General features: G+C 30.4%; 2 protein-coding genes across 2 annotated transcripts; one reads left to right on the plus strand and one right to left on the minus strand.

Moving 5' to 3' along the window:
* Positions 1 to 392: 392 nt before the first annotated feature.
* LOC108909734 (cAMP-dependent protein kinase inhibitor alpha-like) lies at positions 393 to 7,326 on the plus strand. Its single transcript, XM_018714144.2, has 3 exons — positions 393 to 531; positions 1,473 to 1,628; positions 5,439 to 7,326. Exons 2-3 carry the CDS (start codon positions 1,481 to 1,483, stop codon positions 5,549 to 5,551), a joined length of 261 nt encoding a protein of 86 aa, XP_018569660.1. The 5' UTR covers positions 393 to 531; positions 1,473 to 1,480; the 3' UTR covers positions 5,552 to 7,326.
* A 2,127-nt stretch (positions 7,327 to 9,453) lies between these two features.
* Positions 9,454 to 16,624, minus strand: LOC108909732 (transmembrane and TPR repeat-containing protein 4-like). Its single transcript, XM_018714140.1, has 9 exons — positions 16,344 to 16,624; positions 15,909 to 16,287; positions 15,608 to 15,820; positions 15,351 to 15,553; positions 14,990 to 15,167; positions 14,620 to 14,936; positions 14,004 to 14,145; positions 13,651 to 13,948; positions 9,454 to 10,506 (listed from the first exon to the last, which is right to left on the minus strand). The coding sequence occupies exons 1-9, from the start codon at positions 16,451 to 16,453 to the stop codon at positions 10,382 to 10,384; spliced, it is 1,965 nt and encodes a 654-aa protein (XP_018569656.1). The 5' UTR covers positions 16,454 to 16,624; the 3' UTR covers positions 9,454 to 10,381.
* Positions 16,625 to 21,488: the final 4,864 nt, after the last annotated feature.

Here is a 21,488-nt window from a genome sequence, read left to right on the forward strand (position 1 = left end):
TCAGGATCGGGCAGCTCACCTACATAGATACCATCTAGCGCGAAATTTCATGGATTCAAAAATATACTTTTCCAAATATCATAAATATTTAACTCCCCGTATTTAATTATATTTCTTTCCACGCAAAAATATAGATTAATTTTAATTAGGAAACTGTTTTCTATAATTCAGTTACACTGTTTGAGACCTTTAGGTTTTACAATATACCTTTGAGAGTGTATATAGTCAAGGAATATATATACCCAGTGCTTTTGGTTATTCGTTATTCTATCTTATGAAAAATCGATTTTAGAAATATTTTGGTTGGATTGTCATATTATAGATGACGCTAGATTTTAACAGTGTTACCAAATTATTTATTGGATTATAACTAACTACTGTAGAAAATTTCTTCAAATAATGGCAGATATTCATGCGGTTTGTGTCAGACAATTTTATATAAATTAGAAATTGATTAGTCAGATACACGATTTAATAAATTTCGTATTCTAAGTTATTTTCGCACTGACGTGTGTTTCCGGCATTCACATGGTAGGTGACCATTACTGTGCTGTATAAATAATATGTCTCACAAAAAAAGTGTTGGGTTCAGCCCTAAAATAAATCATGTTATAAGTAAACGAAAAAAGAATCTATCAAGAAAAACAGGTAGGAAGCATGCAAAATGTGCTCTAATATAAATAAAAGTGTTTTAAGCTTGTAGAATAACATGTTACTTAAGAGAAGTTTTGGGCATATTTATTAACATTGAGCACTTATTGCATGTTGAGCCTGCAGTTTATTAACGTTCGCTCACTACAATTACTGGATGATATGGAATGGTAAATTTTCTAAACAGCATGGAAGATAAGCGATTAGCTTCAGATTAGAAGTTAGTAAAGTAACAATCATTACCGAATAGATCGGAAAGGTGTAAGAGAGGGGCACCATCCTTTTAACATAAAAAGACCATATGAAAAGGAATATTTTTTTGCGAATTTTAATCATTAGAGAAGTTACTTAGACTAATTAACTTATTTTTAATACATTAGCTTAACTTCTTCATATAAGTAGGTAGGTAGATATATTGGGTTGATATGCACTGCTGCTTTTCATAATTTGATGATATAATATACACATTTTAACACACAATATCTACATTAATTTTAACAATTTCATTTAATATATTCACGGAATATTTTATACAAAAAAAAATTGGAAAACTAGCTAAGTTTTGTTCTATTTAATTTTTCAGTTGTACTAAATTCTTGTCATTTTTAAACATCTTCAATGTATTAATGCACCATAATAACTATAGATCGTTTTTGTGAGTGCTGAACTGTTTTGAATAGTAGAGATGTAAGCTTCATGTGTACTTCAATATCAACATTACCATTTTTCTATATCGTGAATTTTATGGGAGCTTACTTATAATATGAATCATTACATACATCACAAATATTTCCCCTTTTAACTTTCTTACAATTTTTTAGTTTTAAAAATGCTAGCGGTGATGGAAGCATCACAGAGTGCTGGACCTAGTAATCCTGCGAGTACAGCTCCTCCAACTCCAGACAGTACAACACATACTCAAGAATTCTTATCTTCTGGCCGCACAGGACGGAGAAATGCTTTGCCGGATATATTAGGTAAGATTCATACAAAACATTTCCTTTGTAATGAATAACCACCTAATTATATAGAATTTTCGAGAACTATGGGCAAACAATTGACTAGTGATTCTACTCTTAAAAAATATACAAGTTTCTATGAGATTTTTAGAAAACTCATATTAATACAGTTGCATAACCTTAAAGTTTTTTTTTATTTTACTATACCTATCTTTTTCGGTTGCGATTATTTTTTACTACTGCATTATTAGAATAAAAGCCTGTCATGTTTAGTAAAAAATAGTTATTTATGTAAACTGATCAATTATTCTTATGTAGCAAGACTATCTCAAAATTTATTAAGAAATTAATAATAATCCACATGAAATGTAAGTCCTATCAACAGTACGGAAATAAAAAGGTTTTCTTAGTTTTCTGTTAACCTGTCTGCTTTGACTATTTTCAATCTGAATGAATTGGTGACCTGGGGAAAAGTATATATGTATTATTAATATGAAGGAGCAAAGCATTTACAACCCAATAATAATTATCTAAACGCCTTGCACCCCTTGTGATATGAAAATATGCTAAAGATTCACACTCTAATCATAATTTTTTTATTTGAAACTTATATAGATTAAAAAAAAATCACAAAAATGCACTCTTTCCAAGTTGACAACCGTTTCTGAGAAAAAATGCATTTAATGTTTTGGTTAACAAAATTTAACTTATTTAGCAGTATATTGATGTGAAATAAAAGAGTTGCAAGTACTGAAGTCTGTCAAATCATCTTTAATTACATTCATTAGTTTATAAAAATTGTGAAATTTCAAAATAATAATTGACAGTGATTTAAATGAAAAAAGAAATTAAATATTGTCACAGAACATAACATGTTTTTTTTGTTACAGTAAACCTTTTGTAAAATTGTTGAACAATTTTTAATCTGTGTAATTTTTTGAAAGACCGCAAGTACAAAAGTTAGGTATGGAATCAATTTTTGAGTTAATTCTTCAGGGATGCAGAAATTTGAAAATTTAAGTAGGAATTGTAATGGTAATCGTTTATTAACCATTTTATATACAATGTACATATACAGGGTGTTTCATTTCCGGTGTGCCAAACAAACACAGATGAAAGAGAAAGTAATTTTGAACAAAAAAGTTCATATTGACATGTGTCTAAAAACGCCCCCCTGTGGCGCTACTCCTCTTTAAAGGAGGCCATTAAACCACAATTTTATTACAATATCTCGAAAATGCTTCAAAATAAACTGATAAAGTTTTATACAGAGGTACCATTTATTATGAGGAATTACTTTATCTAAACCAAATTGACACATTGTTTTCAGGGGCGTCATTTTCAAGATATTCTAATAAAATTATGTCTTAATAGCCCCCTTGAAAGGGACGTAGCGCCACAGGGGATGGTTTCCGACACATGTCGATATGAACTTTTTTGCTCAAAATTACTTTCTCTATCATCTGTGTTCGTTTGGCACATTGGAAATAAAACACCCTGTATAGTCATAAGTTACAAAATAATGAATGTACCATCAACATACTCTTGTAGGCTGTAAAAACAAGTATTTTCGAGCTATCATTTCACAGATAGTTTAAATTGATCGACATTCATAGTCCTGAAATTATTACCTGCGAAACGATTTGTATGTTATTGTTTTCTGCTTCTTTAATTCTGGAACGTAAAGAAGCCAGATCATTTGCGTGTCTTCTGTTATAAGAGTGATTAATTGAATGGGTATGAAATTCAGGATATATGGATGCAAATTAAGAATAATTGTAGTATATACAGACAGGGTAGGGACATAATTTTCAACTTTTTGAATAGAGGCTGACAATGAGTATCAGGTGGTACATTAGTCAGAATATGAATAGCCATCTTTTGTAAACTTAAAATTCTTTTGATATTCGTTGAATTCGAAAAAATTATTTAATTTAACAGAAAGTTATGGCAAAAATATTTAAGAAAGTTAGTAATGTTATTGTCAAGAGTTTTAGAAAGTGTCATGAAAATATGTACTATTACCAAATACCAAATTAAAAATGTGCAACTTATTGCAAGACTTTGCAATAAGTTGCACATTGTTTATTCGTTATATATATACCAAATACCAAATTAAAAATCTGAATTTAAAGTACCTGTCATATTAAGGAAGAGGATAATATATGCTACTGAATATTGGGTAGATAATACAAATATGAGAATGAGATAAACACCAAATGCAAATATGGAATTATACTAAATGAGCAGCCCAGAACACAGAACTAAGATAAGAGATTAATTTATGATTGTGTATACAATATTGAAAAATGTATATTACTAGGTAGCCAAATATGTCGCTGCTGAATATACAGACTTAATTTAAATATGGCAGATATGAAAAATAATTTTATAGAACAATGTTAATTTCATAGATTTTTTAAGTAAACAAATGCAGTAAATCATATGACCCCCTAATAGTCGCGTTTTTAAATCATTAAGATTTTAAGTTTACCTATCATTTACTAACACTTTAGGGCACAAATCATTTGTGTGACATTGACCACATCAAAGATTGATAAGAAGTGCTGAAGAAAAATATCCCTTTCAGCATGTTTGAATTTAACAGCATTCATTTAATTACTAATATATCCACAAAGCAAGAGTATTAATTTTTTTTTAAATCCAAACGGCAGTATAATATAATATAATTTACATATTTATAAAGGTACATCAAACACTATTTTTCGACGTAGTCAGCTTCAATTTCAAAGCAATTTGTCCTCTCAGGCCCATTGTTTTACAGCACCTCATCGTCAGCAGTAAATCTTTTTCCACCCAGAAACACCTTCAGAGAAGAGAAAAGATGAAAGTCAGAAGGTGCCAGGTCAGGGCTGTGAGCGGGGTGGTTCCAACCAATTGAATCCAAGAGTTGCTTTGTGGCATTGGCTGTGTGGGAATTTGCATTGTCGTGCAACAAGCACGGTACCTTCGTTAACATTCCCCTTCTTTTGTTCTGTATCGCCCTACGTAGTGGTTTTAGGGTTTCAAAGTACTACGGAACATTAATTGTTTCCCCCTTGTGGCAAAAAGTCAATGAGGAGAATCCCTTTACAGTCCCAGAACACAGTTTTCATGATTTTGTGGGCCGTAACAATGGTTTTAAATTTCTTCGCTGATGAAGATGAAAGTCGCCATTGCATTGATTGTTTTTTCGTCTCAGGAATGTAGTGGGCCACTTATGTTTGTCGCCAGTCACAATACAGTCGAGGAATTGTTCACCTTCCAGTTTGAAGTACTTGAGAAATTCTCTTGAAGATGCGATTTTGTTGGCTTATTGATAATACTGTGTTGATCCGTGAGCTGTTTTGGTACCCACCTCTCACATAAGAGATCTGGAGATTTGTGGAAACACTGCGTTCATCTCATTTGACTGTCACGATTGAGGGAGGTCCATTCTTTTTTTCATTATTGAATATTCGCTCTACCAGCTTTATACTCACGACAACACTTGTACACATTAGTATGATTCTTCATCACACCATCCTCAGAAAGTTTTGATTTTGTTAAAAATCTGGAATGGTGCCTTTCCCTTTGCAAGAAAAAAACAGATTACGTTCTTCACCTCGCAGCTGGCAGGATTCGGAATAGCGGCGCTCATTTAAACACACTACGACAACAACAGTTCTCAACTAAGACAAATTAGTGCGAGTTCTGTTCCGAACAGCTTAGCCTTGAATGCGCTGTTGCTAACTTTGTTGAAAACAAAAACCACAGCATCATAGTCTCAGTACTTTTACTTTGTGGATATGAGTCATAATTATATTACTTATTATTGTTAAATTTTAGGTGAGCATGCCGTAGTCACTAGTTCAGATTTGCCCTCAAGACTGCAAGGTCTTTCGACAGCTGACAAACCAGCAGAGGATCAACGTAACAAACCGGGAACTAGTAAGAGCTGAAGAATTTTGGAAAACTATGTGAGTTTCATAACTTATTTATACTTAGTTCAATTGGTAATGGAAAAGAAGTACAAAAGTTTTTGTTTTGCATACATCTTTGATGTTTTAGAAGTGTAATCTCATGTATGTAATGGCCTAGAATACTCACCATGGCTATATACTTTGCAAGAATGCCGTTTTATAACAGTTTGTAAAGATGTTTACTTGGAGTATCTGCAAAAATGTATTTCCACTATTATGCATAAATCCAATTGAATTACAAAATATGCAAATTTTAAGATGGGTGTTTTTAAGGACACATTTGTTATCATCAGTCGTATAAAATTAAATGTGTTTTGTAAATACAAATAAAAATATTTTAATTAATGTGTATCATGCATATTTTCCAAATTAATAGATTTATTTAATTCCAAGTAAATTTTTTGGTAACAAATATATATTCATTTGGAAATTAAGAAAACTTGTAGAAAATCTAGTAATTTAACAGTTTTTTTCCTTTTCCTTTTTTTACAATATGGTTACAATCTTATCAGTTTCATAAAAAAAAAAAATGTGTTTACTATTTGATGTGCATAATTGAAATATAAACTTGCATACTCTATTTGCCACAGTGTGAAAGCGTAATAATCACATTACTTTATTTGTAATCAATTTTGCTTAAACTAATCCATTTGTCAGGTGCATCTGTCAATTTACGACATAATTGATGACTTCATTAAAGAAATGTGTCTTTTTTTATACCTCCATGTGAAGTTATACTTGTATTTAAGTATTCATATAAACTGTACTTCATATTTGTTACAGTTAACAATATTTTAGTAATTTTTTGTCTAAAACTAAGACAATAGTTTATGTTTGTATTTAACACAATTTCTATGGAAAAATAATTATAGAAGTTTCCCAATATATATATATAGAAAGACATTCCTTAACTTTAAATTATTGTACATAGCTGCATTACTCGAAAAATATCAGTATTAATTTTAATTATTTTCTTATACAATATGTACACATTATATTGGGTTGGGGAATAATTAATGTCCGTTTTTTTTCCAAATTTAAGATATTTTATTTTTAACTCTACAATTATCAATAGGCTAATCTGTGATGGATACTCCATTGTTATTTATGGCCTCCAAATATTCAACAAGTTTCTCAATGTCTGTTCTGTAGAAATGCTTTGACTCGAGAAACTCGTCCAACCAAGCTCTTAACTCTTTGTCATTGTTAAAAGAAACATCATATCAGAGCAGAAGAGGTAAAAATTAGATCGGCAGGGTAAGGCGGGTGGAACAGAACTTCCCAACTCAACTCCCAAATGGCCATTTTATATTGGCGATACATGGTCACGCATTGTCATGGTGTAAAAGAGCGTTATATCGCCGATCAGGTTTTTTTTGTTGAATAGTCACAATGGAGTCGCTGTAGTTGTTGGACATGAAAGTTCTGTAGTTTGATTGTTTGGTAAGAGTTTGTAATAAAAAATCCCTTTCCAATTCCAGACGCATAACATTGTCTTTCGAGGAAGTTCTGGTTTTGTTCACGGAGTTGCTTGTTTTTTAGGGCTTAACCACTCTCCGCTGTTTCAAGTTCACGTACAGACACCATTTTTCATCACCAGTGACAATAAAATAAAGAAAATGTAATATCGATTAAAAACAAAAAGAAGCACATGTCAGAAATTATCAATTTTATCAACTTGACATTCCATTTCAATTTGTGAAAATTCACAAAAATTAATAGACTAGGCGGTATCTGTTTTGGTTTGGGTGAATCGTATATCCACGGAGATTTTTGGCTTTTTGGCTTTCAAATATAACTAGAAATGAAAATTTTTTTATGCGCATAAAAAAAACGTGGGCTTAACTTTTGGCGGCACAATATGTTAAAAAAATTAGAAAAATATATTTCTTCCTATTTAATTATGTATCTTTTCAAGAGCTGATTTTAGGCGAAAATGGAAGAGGAAAAAGTTTTTAATTAAATTTTTTACATAATGTGATTAGTTTCAAATCGAATAAATCATGATTATGGTAAAAATCGAAAAAATCGCAAAAATGGGGTTAAAAAGCAATACTTTTTAGGGAATTTTTTGGGGTATTTAAATTAGGTAAAGGACCTTTATACTTGGCTCAAGAAAACTTCATGTTATGTAGAATCTTCACACCAAATTTCATCAAAATCGGTTCGATAAATTTTGCATTATAATTTTGCAATCCAGATTTTGAAAAAAAATTGCAAATTTTCAAAATTTTGCACAGCAAAAACCAAGTCCCTTAGATACTTGAAAATTTAATCACGTATAGAAGGGCTCTCACGTTTTCAAACGCTTTTTGAAAAATTCGAATCCGTCAATTAGGAGAGCTCTGGCGCTTGTTTAAACATTGGTCAAATTTTTGTACTTATAAACAATTAGAATAACTTTGTGAATATTCAATCAAATCAAATTTTTTAAACCAAGTTTTAAAAGTTCTTGGAAAGACGCCTCTTTAAAAAAAAAACAGATCGATTGATCAATTAGTTACGTAGTTATAGCTGACCGTCATTTTTACACTAAATGTACTGGGACATCCGGGCAAATTTTTCGAAAAATACCTTTGGTATTCCGAGTATTTACCAGGTCTAAGATTACAATACTTTTCTTCATTGGCAACCTACTTTAAAACGTGTTTAAAGTTATTTATGCAAGCGAGAAATTCAAGAAAATCGTACGGGTGGTAGTGGTGGTGGGGGAAGCAGAGAGCGCGGCCGCTTCGGCCTTCTCCAAATTGAATCGGCAAGTTAAAAACCGCGATGTGTTTAAACATTTTTAATATCTCGCCTTCTAGAGGTCCGATTTTGATAATTTTTTTTTAATTTTACCGTATTTTCAAATGCCTATTGTTAATAATTATTGGTCTTTCAACAGTCCGATAATTATTTATCTTTAAACTTCCTTTACTTTTCAACTTTATTTTTCTATTGTATCAAAGGTAAGTGCATAAACTTATATCCTGTTTATTAAAGATCAAAAACAAATTTATTTAAATATTCTGAAATTGTTTAAACAACAATTATTTTCAAAATATGACGAAAATTAGTAATATAATGAGTTAATTTCTCATTTGCTTATATTTTAAACAATAAATAATATTTTAATTATACTTTAATCACAAAAAAAAATAATATTAAAAAAGGAATCTTTCTTTCATTTCAATATATTATTTCGTATTCGAAAAATACGACCTCGAAGGGTATTTCCAAGAACTTTTAAAATTTGCTTTAAAAAATCTGATTTGATTGAATATTCACAGTTATTCTAATTGTTTATAAGTACAAAAATTCGACAAACAAGCGCCAGAGCTCTCCTAATTGACGGATTCGAATTTTTCAAAAAAAAGTTTGAAAGCTTGAAAGCCCTTTTATTTGTGATTAAATTTTCAAGTATCTAAGGGCCTCGGTTTTTGCTGTGCAAAATTTTGAAAATTTGCAAATTTTTTTTCAAAATTTGGATTGCAAAATTATGAAAAATCTATCGAACCGATCTTGATGAAATTTGGTGTGAAGATTCTACATAACATGAAGTTTTCTTGAGCCAAGTATAAAGGTCCTATACCCAATTTAAATACCCCAAAAAAATTCCCTAAAAAGTATTGGTTTTTAACCCCATTTTTGCGATTTTTGCCATAATAATCATGATTCATTCAATTTGTAACTAGTCACATTTTGTAAAAGATTTAATTACAAACATTTTTTTCCTCTTGCATTTTCGCCTAAAACCAACTCTTGAAAAGATACATAATTAAATAGGAAGAAAAATATGACATTTTTCTAATTTTTTTAACATATTGTGCCACCAAAAGTTAAGCCCACGTTTTTTTTTATGCGCATAGAAAAATTTTCATTTCTAGTGATATTTGAAAGCTAAACAGCCAAAAATCTCCGTGGATATACGATTCACCCAACTATGGCTTTTTGAAACAGATACCGTCTGGACAATAAATCTAATGAAACAACCAAAAACACAATCTTTATAGAGCAATAATTCCTCTTCCGAATAACATGTCAATTTAACAATGCGTTTAATTTTCATGTGAATTTTTAAATTTGAAAAAAACGGAGATTACTTATTCCCCAGTCCATTATTTATAATTCTAGAACTTCAAATCAGGGAATTTTGATTTGAGTTACATTGCATGTCCAAATAAGAAACTATATTCAAATAAATCAGTGATTTAATGGAATTCAATTACTTATGTCAATAAGCAAAAATATTTTTTTATAAAGCTTTTGACATTTGACAATAGATCTGAAGAGATCTTGAATTTATTTTAAGTTTTTCTGTTAAAACGTAGAACAGGCCTAAATTGTATTGTTTTACTAGCAACATCGATAATTGTGATATTAATTTATTATTTATTGAATTTTATTTATGTACACCTTGTGTGATAATTTATTATTGTTTTTAGTGAGATTTAATTGTTTAATATATGTTTAGAGGTCATTTATGATTATTGAAAATACTTACCTTATCGGTTTGACATTTTGGAATCGTTAAATAAAAATAATGGTTCAGTTTCATTTTTTAATACTTATTAATTACGAAATTATCACCATTTTGAAAATATCTTGCGTATCAAAATGATCATAAGTGAACCGTGAATATTAACACTTGAGTATTATGAAATTAATAGCTACATTAAAAAAACTAGTTATGCAACTCAAGTTATTCGCACCTAGTCATTGTAAAAGAAATGACCACAAAATTGTCAATAAATATATTTGTATAGAATCACAATAAATAAATAAATTAAAAATGTTTTATTGCCTTCTTTTAATTTTGAAAAGGGGTTATTGAGCAATTGAAAGTCTTTTGAGATTCAGTTCAGTAGATTTCATATCTGGATCGATTTGGAGAGCCTTTCTGTACATTTCTTTGGCTTTATCATTTTTACCCCATCGATGGTATAGTACACCTAAAATGAAAATGATTAAGAAATTAAACAAAAGTATTTTCTAGTTATTTCAGTTTTATAGTTCAATGGATATTAAGCGTGTTTTCAGTAGTGATCAGTGAAAACTGTGGTTATATTTTAATAATTAAACATGGGACCCCTACCGATTTTTTGGGGATGACTTCTATGCACAATTTACAAAAAAAATATTTAAATAGGGATTGCCGATCCTGAGATCTTGAAAAGGGGAAGGATGAGAAGGGTAGGTCGCAAATATTTGATCAAAATATTTTTTTTCATAATTGACAGATACGAGCAAGCATTTTTTTTTATTTATTTAAATTTTAATTTGATACATTAAATTTTTCAAACCAAAAATGTTAATGTTTCAACTGATTATAAAAAAATATTTTACAAAAATATGTAACCCTTTTCAAGATCTGAGGTTAACAACCTCTAATTTATTTTTTCCACAAATTTCTTCTAAAATTTTTTCATTATGAAAGTTCTCTTAGTATATCTAGAAGTCATCCCCTAAAAAATTGTATAAATCCAACGCATTATCATAATCTGACCACTTTCATCAACCACCACTGCCTATTTTACATTTGCCAATGTTTCACCTAAGAAATTGACAATTGACATTACTGCATCTAATGGAAAGATGGAAAAATTTTATGAAATTTCCTATTCTCAAAACTTGACAAGACATTGAAGACAATAACCAGATCTAATTTATTAGCCAATTCTGGAAATATTTAGTGACTTTTAAATTTTATTCTGTAGTACCAATGTTAGGTACATTAAAAAAAATTTGGTTATCTGTTATTTTCCAAAATGTTATATACATTTTAAATCGTAGATTTATATTTAAAACAAATAGTACAAATAGAGTCTGTAAGGATTTTAATATATTTTTTACATTCATACATTGATTTGAATTAAATAAATATCTTTCTTATCTTAATAAGCAACTTTGTCTATGATTAAAATGTATTTACAAATCGTAAATAACTGGCTAGAGATTTTGTAACCTCTTTAATCTGGACAGACTTTAATTATTACCGAAATATCAAAAAGAACCCATATTAACTTTGAAATAAATATGTGAAATAATAAAACTTATTGAATAAACTTTGGATTAAAGCACTTAAAAAAAATTATAAGTGTCTTTTTTAATGTTCTTAAAAAATCAACTGATTTTAAAAGTTACAAAATATGTTGTACTTAATTCGTATAATTTCTTTTTTCATTACATTTCATTCATTTACATTTTTCTATACAGAATTTAGTTTTTGAAGTAAGTTTTTTAATAGCGTCCTACCATAACTCGAGTATTATGTAGAATTTATATTTAATTATTCAGATTAAAGTATTACTACATTTACTTTGATTGATTTTTATTAAGTTGTTAGCTTCACGTTTCACCGATAAATTCATCAGTTTATTGTAACATGTAAAATAGTACCATAAATATAATGGTTTATGAGTTTCTTATATAATTTATTGAGTGAAAAATTGGAAAATATAAAATAGGTTTAAATCATGGAAATTATGAAAGTAATTTTCTTCAAAAATTGCAAAACATATTCTTTGATATACCATTTTAAGTTACAGTTTCGTTGTTTGTTGTTTTACAAAAATAACTTATTTGATTATCAAAATTTATTCATGTATCTTGAATGGTTTCCATGGGTGTAGCTAGGGGGGGAGCAGGGGTGTGCATGGCTCACCCCGGAAAAAGATCTAATATTCTTTGTCATATCGATAAGTTGATGACTGTGTAACCTTTTCTTAGAATCAAATCAAAACGTGTCCAAATTTTTTTATCACCCCAAGCAAAAATTGTAGCTACGGTTTTAGATATTATAGATAAAAATAAAAAAAACTTTAATTAAAGGAACTTTACTCTCTTAGAAAACATTATCTGGCTGTAATCTTACATGTACTTTATTTACATTCTCCCTTTAAATTATTTTAGATTGCATATTCGTATGAATGAATTGTACATAGTGTTTCTAAAACATTGTACCAAAATGAAACAGGAGATAGCAAATCTCATTTTAAACAAAAAGTTTTATGTGAACATGGGTCAGTAGTCAAGTCTTATGACTAAAGAGTGTACTTTTAGTATAATTTCATACACACAAGGCATCAAGGCAATACACTCATTGTACGTCGATAGTAGATGCTTTGCTTCATATTGACAATACGTAATGCTGTTCTAGTAAGCCAATTCATTAGCGTATGTTTATCGCACAGCAAATATCTGATTATCACATACAACTGATGGTCCTGAACTATCAGACATTTTGAAAGTAGTTCAAGAGAATAAAATAAAAATAAGAAAATATTTCATTTTCATTCATTGCTTGCCACCGTTTTGAAGCTCTAAACTATGTATAAAAGATAATTGTTTTTAAATTTTTTGTGTTAGTAAAAAAAGAGGTAAAAAGTACATGATATACCAGCCCACACACATATCTCAAACGGTACCAACAAAACCAAAATATTTTTAAATTAGGTAGTTTTAGGAGGAGGAGTCAATAGATATCTAATGTTGATGCAGGTAAATATAAATATTTCAATAACATTCCGCTATGAATCTCTGATTCCTGTCTTAAACCATCCACTCCCATTAGGTGAGAACGGAAATTTCTTGCCACTGGTGGTTTCCCATCACAAAATGGTTAATTTCTTAATAAATCCTAAACCAATCTGACTTTAATAGAGATGACTGATCAGATTACATAATTACTTTTCAAAAAACATAAACCCTCTTTTATCCTCCTATTTATCCCACTTTACTAATAAGCTATTATTAGAGGTTAAAACAAGTCCATATGATTTCTACTGACTTTCGTTTGGATCTGATCACCCATTTTGGAGTTATTTTAAAAATTGTATTTTTGACAATGCCCTTTTATCGTGTTTTACTGAGCAATTTTAAACCCATTCATAGGAAATTTTTTAGATTAAATTGATATTTCCTATTTCCTGTTTCAGTTTAGCCCCATATTTTAGGAACACTTTATAATACAGCGTGGTCCATAATTCTATATCACAAAGCATACCTCATATTGAAGTTACTTATTTCTAACAGTTTTAGTTTTTTTTAATTGAATATTGAAAATATCAAAATTGCAATCATTAAAACAGACTCACCTAAATTTGAGTAGTAAAGTGCATTTTGGGGACTGAAATTAATAGCTTCTAGAAAATGGCCTTCTGCCTTTTCAAACTGTTGCAACTTCCCCAGAGTATTTGCCAAGCTGAAATGTAATGCCGGTGATTTAGGGTTATGCATAAGAGCAGTTCTACCCAATTCAAGGACATCGTCATATTTCTTCATACTGTCCAATAAAACTAATGTGTTGCTCCATGCTGCTACATGTGTTGGGCGATACAACACTGCCATCTCCCATGCCTTTAAAGCTTCCTCATGCCTTTTTAAATCCAAGTACTAAAAAAAATTCATGATACAATATTTTTCAAAATAAAGACTTGAAATAATGTACCAAGTTTCCTAAGTTGTAATAACAATCAGGATATTTATTTCGGTGCATTATGGCCATCTTGTAACAGTGTTCTGCTTCCTCCGATTCATTTAAGTTTGTTAAAACTATACCTAGATTCATCCAAGCTGCAGCAAAGTTTGGCCTAAAAAAAGATGAAATTTTCTAAAATTACAATAAAACAGCCTTTGATTAACATTATGATTATCTTTTAGTAACAAAACTACAAAAATGTCATTCAAACTTTTTATTTTTTCAATTTTATCCAAGATTTCAAATTATTGAAGCCACTTTCACCTATGGAGAAATATTAAATAATTATTTACTGAGTATTTTTTAAAATCTTTTACAACTTCAGGATGCTGTTTTCTGGACTAAAAAGCCTTAACAAACCAATGGTTTACATGTTACAGGACATTAAAATTAAAAAAAAAATGTATTTGAAAGAGATATTACTACTACACTAAGAACTCCAAAATTACAACACTAATGAATATTTTAAAAATTCTGTTTAATTGCAAATTTTATTTCTAAGAAAAATGTATTTTGCCCTGTATTTCAAACAGTGAACATTATTTGTTCCACAAGAAAAATGTACAGGATTTTTTTGTTTAATTACCTTATACTTAATGCTCTCCTTAAAAGGACCTCTGCTTCTTTAAATTTTTTTTCTTCTCTCAATAAGTTGGCTAAATTATTCATAGCCTGTTCATAATTTGGATTTAATTCAATAGCTTTATTATATTCATTTAAAGCTAGAAGTTTATTGTCTTTATCTGCTGCTATCTTTGCCACATTATAATGTACTTTTGCATTTAACGGGCAAACTTCTAAAGCAGATGAAAATAATTTTTCCTCAGTTAACCAATTCAAGTTTCTTTGAATCGTTCGAATAGCAAATATAAACAATAATCCATAATATAACATCATACAAGTCTAGAATAAAATGTTGAATTATAATTTGATAATTATAAGAAAATATGACTTACGTTTTTTCTTTCACTGCACCTCTCCAATTTTTTCAAACCTATTGCAACCAAAAGACAAAACCCAGTACTTGGTAATAATAGAGTACGTTCAGCTATCACAAAACCTACAGTAAAGATAAGATTTGACGCTGGTAAAAATGGCAGAATAATTAAAGTAACTCCCATAATTCGAGCATCTCTAAAATATTTAATATAATAAATTTCCACATTTATGCATACAGTAGACATATTTGAATTTAGATAAACCTCTCAATTTGAGGTACTTATATGTATTTGCAAGTTTTTATTTAACAGATGGTCCATACCGAGGAAACTTAATAAGTTTTAACACTACCACAAAAATACAAAAAATAATACTCACAGAGTTTCATTTTCATAATTATTCTTAAGTAGAACAAACATCGAGTATATTCCTACTCCCCAAAACAGAATTACAAAAATTATGCGAGCATCACTAATGGTTTCTATTAACGGGACACAACCCATGGACCAATCAAAACATAACCATTCTGGCCACAATAATAACAGAAAATTTAAAATATAAAGATAGTTATATGTAAATATCTAAAATGAATATAATATAAACGACCATCAAACCATTTCTTTTATTTAACTCACTCTAGTAAATAAACTAGATGAATACGCTGCTGGATTGTCTATACTGGTAAATATAGGACCTTCAAAATTCATTATCTTAAAACGATAATACATAATTACAATTCCTGGCAAAAGAATTGTCATATACCTAACAAAAGGCCAGAAATTTAACAATTCCCACCATGACGTTTTTTTCTTTTTTTCTTGATATATATCATATACAATTAGCAGACCCTAAAAATATTGTTTTAGCAACTATACTCTATACAATTTAGAAAATTTAAATTGGATTAATTTAAGGAAAACAGACTAAAAAACTTACCACTACAGAAATTGCCGTTTCTTTGCATAATACAGCACAACCTATTACAATAACTTTTATGGTGTACCACATAACAACTGATTCGCCCTTAGCGGTTCTAAATTTTTGATACAATAATATCACAACAAAAAATAACACAGAACTTAGTACATCAGCTCTTCCAACTAAGCCAGCTACAGGTTCTGTGTGAACAGGATGGACAGTAAATAATAGACTTGCATAGTAAGCAGTATCAAGCATATCACTGTTATACTTAGACTTCCTAAGAAACAATTCATAAACAGGAACAGTTAATATACATAATAATCCATATAATATCACATTAGTGGCATGAAACTGAAATGAATCAAGTTTATTATTTGAATATAGAACATTCCATCTACAAAAAATAAGTTTAATTATATTTCTAAATGAGGCCCATAATATGACCCATACCTATAAGACAATATCGTTAAAGGCCTGTAAGACTTGTGGCTACTGTTTAGACTTATATCTGTTCCCCAAAAATCATTTTTAAACAATTCTCTTAAAGGTGTGAATGGCATTACATCTTTGTTCTTTACAATGGCCTCACTATCATCAAATACAAATGATCCCCACAGTGTGTTACAATAACAGATAAATGCTGCTACTGATATTGTTAAATACTTTGTTGTTTTATCCTAAAAGTAATAAATATAAAATACATAGGACCGTTTATCAATTTATCACATAACTTGCCATTACAAAATATAATTATAACTTTAATTTCTCATGTATTTATTCATTTTATAATTTTTGTATGTACTTCGACTATTAGCAACTATAGTAAACAGTTTATTCTGTACAATATTAATAACATAACCTAAATCAATAATATTTTTGACAAATGACATGATTGACAAGCAAAGAAGGAAAACACCGTTCCATCATGAACCACGAAACAGATTAGCTGCTTTCTAATTGATAAAAAATCCATTTGGTAAGCAAGATCACTAAAGAAGTCTGCTAAAACTCGCTTCCAGCCCAGTCATTCAAGAAATTCGTATTTCCAGCGTTTAATTAACCCGCAAATCATACCAGCCATAAGCTGCTTTTCAATTGACAAAAAATGTAACTTGAAATCACTTCGGGAACACTTCAGATTAGCTTTTTACGTTCCAATAAGCTGGAACATTTTACTGTTAAAGTGTTCTGTTTGTTTTCCCATGCCCCCTCACTCACCACCTTTTACTGATGTGCTTTAAATTTCAAATTGTTTCCACACTATGTGGAGATAGGATTTTTAAATATGTTTAATTCTATTATTTTATTTCATTATTTTTTAATGAGTATAATTTATATTAGGCTCTGGCCTTCGGCCCATAATATTTAGAAAGAAGTACATACTTGAAAATTATTTAAATATACTTACGTGTTTCTCTCGGAGGTGTTCCTGTTCTTTAGGTTTGGAGTATTTAAAAAATAGAACAGTAAAAGAACACTTGAGGAGCAGTTCTCTTGCCCCCCTAGCTATGCTATATATTTACATATATCCATGTGATTAATTTCAAATTATTTCACCCACTAGTTTCTAAAATGTTATAAAAAATTTAAAATAGTAATTTAACACTATCATTTCAGTAAACCGTCGTAGATCGAAACTTTATACGAAAGACCTACCTTAAAATTCACTAAAGAATACGAGGTGTCATTTTTTGTAACTGTTTGTGAATCACTCCGTACTTCCATTAGTACGCGCCATTATTCCATGGCTAGAAATTGGCCTCAATGATTTGGGATCGAGGGGGATTATCCCTCTTTATCCTCCCTCATCTCGTGTAGGCCTGGACAGCCTTCGTAGGTGGGCCCCATCCGTCGTCTACCCCGACCGCAAATGCGGCCGGTGTAGGCGCTTTGTGGGACCTCCTTTTGTCCNTCATGAAAATCAGTACCCGGGTTTTTTTCGAGTCGCTAATTACGAAGCTGAAGTCAAAATTGTAAAATTCAAAAAGGTTGTTCCAATATGGCGGACCAATACTTCAGAAAATTTTTTAGTTTTCATGAAAATCAGTATTGGGGGGTTTTTCAGGTCGCTGATTACGAATAAAAAAAACCCTCGGGGCACTATTATTATAAGAAATATTTCAACTACTTATTTGGATTTACAGCAGAAAAAAACGATGTTTCTTGTTTTTTTTTTCTAATAATTTGTAGTACTTAATTCAAAATTGTAAAATTCAAAAAGGTTGTTCCAATATGGCGGACCAATACTTCAGAAAATTTTTTAGTTTTCATGAAAATCAGTATTGGGGGGTTTTTCAGGTCGCTGATTACGAATAAAAAAAACCCTCGGGGCACTATTATTATAAGAAATATTTCAACTACTTATTTGGATTTACAGCAGAAAAAAACGATGTTTCTTGTTTTTTTTTTCTAATAATTTGTAGTACTTAATATCTATTAATTTGTAATATAAAACTAAGCTGCGAAAAAATCTGAAAAAATTCTGAAAAATATTTTAGGGTGTCCTAAATAAGTGTCTAAATCGGCGTTCCGATATTGAGAATACTTTAGTGGAAAATGCATGTATCTCATAAAAAGCACATATTTTGAACATTTGAAAAATTGGGCTTATGAATTTTGAAGTTAATGTTTTATGTATAATATTGAATTCGAAATAGGTAATAACCTGACTTGAGTATTGTCATTTCTTGCGAAACCATTTTTATTGTTTTTTCGGTTTTGTACAAATTGCCGTTTACCAGTTCTCCGCAACTGCATCTTCTAATAAAAGATTTAAGGCGTCAAGATCTTAACTATAATATCTATCTACTTCAGCGATATTTTGCAAATGCTGTAATTTTCCATATGTAAACGCAATTAAGGTCAAAATCTCAATTTATAATTTTATAATCATCGTATTGGATCCGCCATTTTTAATTTCTGAATTTTGAGTACGGATTTCAAATTAGTGACCTAAAATACCTTTCAGTACCAAATTTCAGCAAAATCGGAGCATTTTTAGCATTTTTGTTCGCCACCTGGATCTGTCACTTTGAATTTCTAAATTTTGAGTACGAATTCGAAATCAGCAACTCCGAAAACCTATTAATATCAAATTTCAGCACAATCAGAGCATCTTCAGCATTTTCGTACGGCATATTGGATCCGCCATTTGGAATTTATTAATTCTGAGTACTGATTCGAAATCGGAACAACCTTGGAGTACCACATTTCATAGCAATTGGAGCACTTTTAGTATTTTGGCCACTTTTTCAGATTCCCGGCCCAGAGTGCGTTGCAGCAAATTTTGATAGCATTCTTTTCTCGTCAAGATAAACAAAAAAGAATAGAGTAACGTTTTTCCTAAAATGCTTCCTAGAGACTCTATGACACTGACACTGACAGAAAAGCATTGTTAATAACAATGTTATTGATTAATTACTCAATAAACATTAAAATACAGACTAATCAAGCACGTGTAAATGGATTGATATCTCCAAAAAGGTATTTTCATACAGGACTGTACTTCACAACGTATATTTCATTTCGTGCGTATCATTCACGGTTTAAATTTGTTCGTGTTGTATGTTGTTTTCGATCCATTTAAAATATCGAGCACCGATTCAGTAGCTGAAATGTCTGAATAAGAAAAAAAAAAGAGTAAAAACATAGCAATTTGTTGTTATGTGTAGAATTTTATAACTTTTTGATAGCACCTATTTCAACTTTTCTAAATGCTTAAACAGCTCTTTAAAATATATTTTTTTAAAACTTGAAATGATTTTAAAGAATATTTCAAACTCAGATTGGTAAAATTTTTTATTATTTCTTTTTTCAGATTAGTATTCAGGGGAACTTACTGTTACCACTTAAAGTTACACCCTGTAATACATGGTGTATATTGAAAAAGATAGGTGTCTACTAAGTTGTCTATTATTGTCCTTATGTTACAGGTCCTAGAAAGTCAAAAGGATGTCGCACACTGTGACGGTAACAAGGACGACCACCACCACCACCACGTCGGCCATCATCATCAACACCGGCTACTTGAAGTCATGGCCCGGCCTCCTGAAACTGGCCGAATTGGTAAGGATTGTTTACAAAACACACCCGATTCCGTTCCAAAATAGACTTCTGACGTCAAACTTTTGGGGCCGAGCGTTACCAAAACTCCGCGGTGTTTGTATTTTTTAATTGGACCCGTTGCTGGATTTATAAACGTCTAAATAAGTAGAGTGGACATCTGGTTAAATGGAATGGGAATAACGAGATTGTTCCCATTTCCACGGGGGACAGGGTCGGCTTGAAACATTTTGAGGCCCCAAAATATGACTAAAGTTTTATCCACAAGCAACTTTATTAAAGTCTTTCCGAAATCAGTTGAACATGAATAACAAAAACCGAGGAATCAAATTTAATGAGTTTCATAGGAGTCCCTAAAAAATTTTCTGATAAAGGTAAAAATTTTTAATAATTTGTATATAATGTGTAGAAAATTTCTATTATATGTTCATTTGGACAACAACATATTTTAATTATTTATGTCCTCAAACAATTTTATTATATTGATACAATTTCGTTTTGTTCCGTTTCAAAAGGTCTCCAAAATGCCATGTTGTAATAATATTATTTCTCCCTTTCGCAATTGTAATATAAATGATTAATAGAAGGTGCCTATAAAAAATTAAAATTACCTAAATCGCACCAAATTGCGCATTGCTGCACTGCACTGCTGGGCAATTTGTTCACCACTTAAAAGCTGAGATTTATTGCCCAGTAACCAAATACAGTTGTGTTAGACTTCGTTTGCCCGCGCTCGCATTCTTCAACTGGGCGTATACATTTGTACCACCTCCACGTGTAGTTCGACCAGACCTGTATATGGGTATGGCTAAATAAATATGGGAACAAGTTTTTCAAATATTTCAATGCCGAGTTGCTGCGTCAATGACCGAACCTGGTACATATCGTCAACGACATAGTTCTTCAGTTGAGATCGGAAATACTATACCATGTCATAATTTTATTGTTTTCAGACGTATTATGGGGGCCTAGGTGAGAAATTAATACACTATATCTGTTTATTTAATATTTACATAATAGCATTAACAGAAACAAAACTGTTCTACTTCTCTGGGAAGATTAACTGCAAACACAGCTGGATGTTGTAATACTATGAACTGTGCTTCCATATTTTAAAGATATATAGGTACCTACTACTCAAAATTTGAAGTGGGACACCAAAAAAATGAGTCCGTTCGAAATTACTGTAAAATACTCAAAATTAATTGATTTTAGAACAACTTGTATCAGACTATAGTAGGATCATATTCGATGCAAAGTAATAAATCATTGCCTGTCAAGGAAACCAATGAAGTACGATTTTAAGGGTTTTACAAATGGAATAATTTCTTTATACATTATGAAGGGACGAGGGGATCAGTTCAGGTCTGGCACCCTTGTTGCTACAAAAATTCCTTTATTCTCATAAACTATTTATTTTAAATGTAATTTATTATAAATCCAATTTGTTTCCTAAATTCCACATATGTACTACATTTTACCTCTGTACGCGCCACTGTTGTTTACTTGTTTTTTGGAAGCGCTCTCTAATTG

Source organism: Anoplophora glabripennis, unplaced genomic scaffold (genome assembly GCF_000390285.2).
Source record: "Anoplophora glabripennis isolate ALB-LARVAE unplaced genomic scaffold, Agla_2.0 scaffold335, whole genome shotgun sequence".
NCBI lineage: Eukaryota > Metazoa > Arthropoda > Insecta > Coleoptera > Cerambycidae > Anoplophora > Anoplophora glabripennis.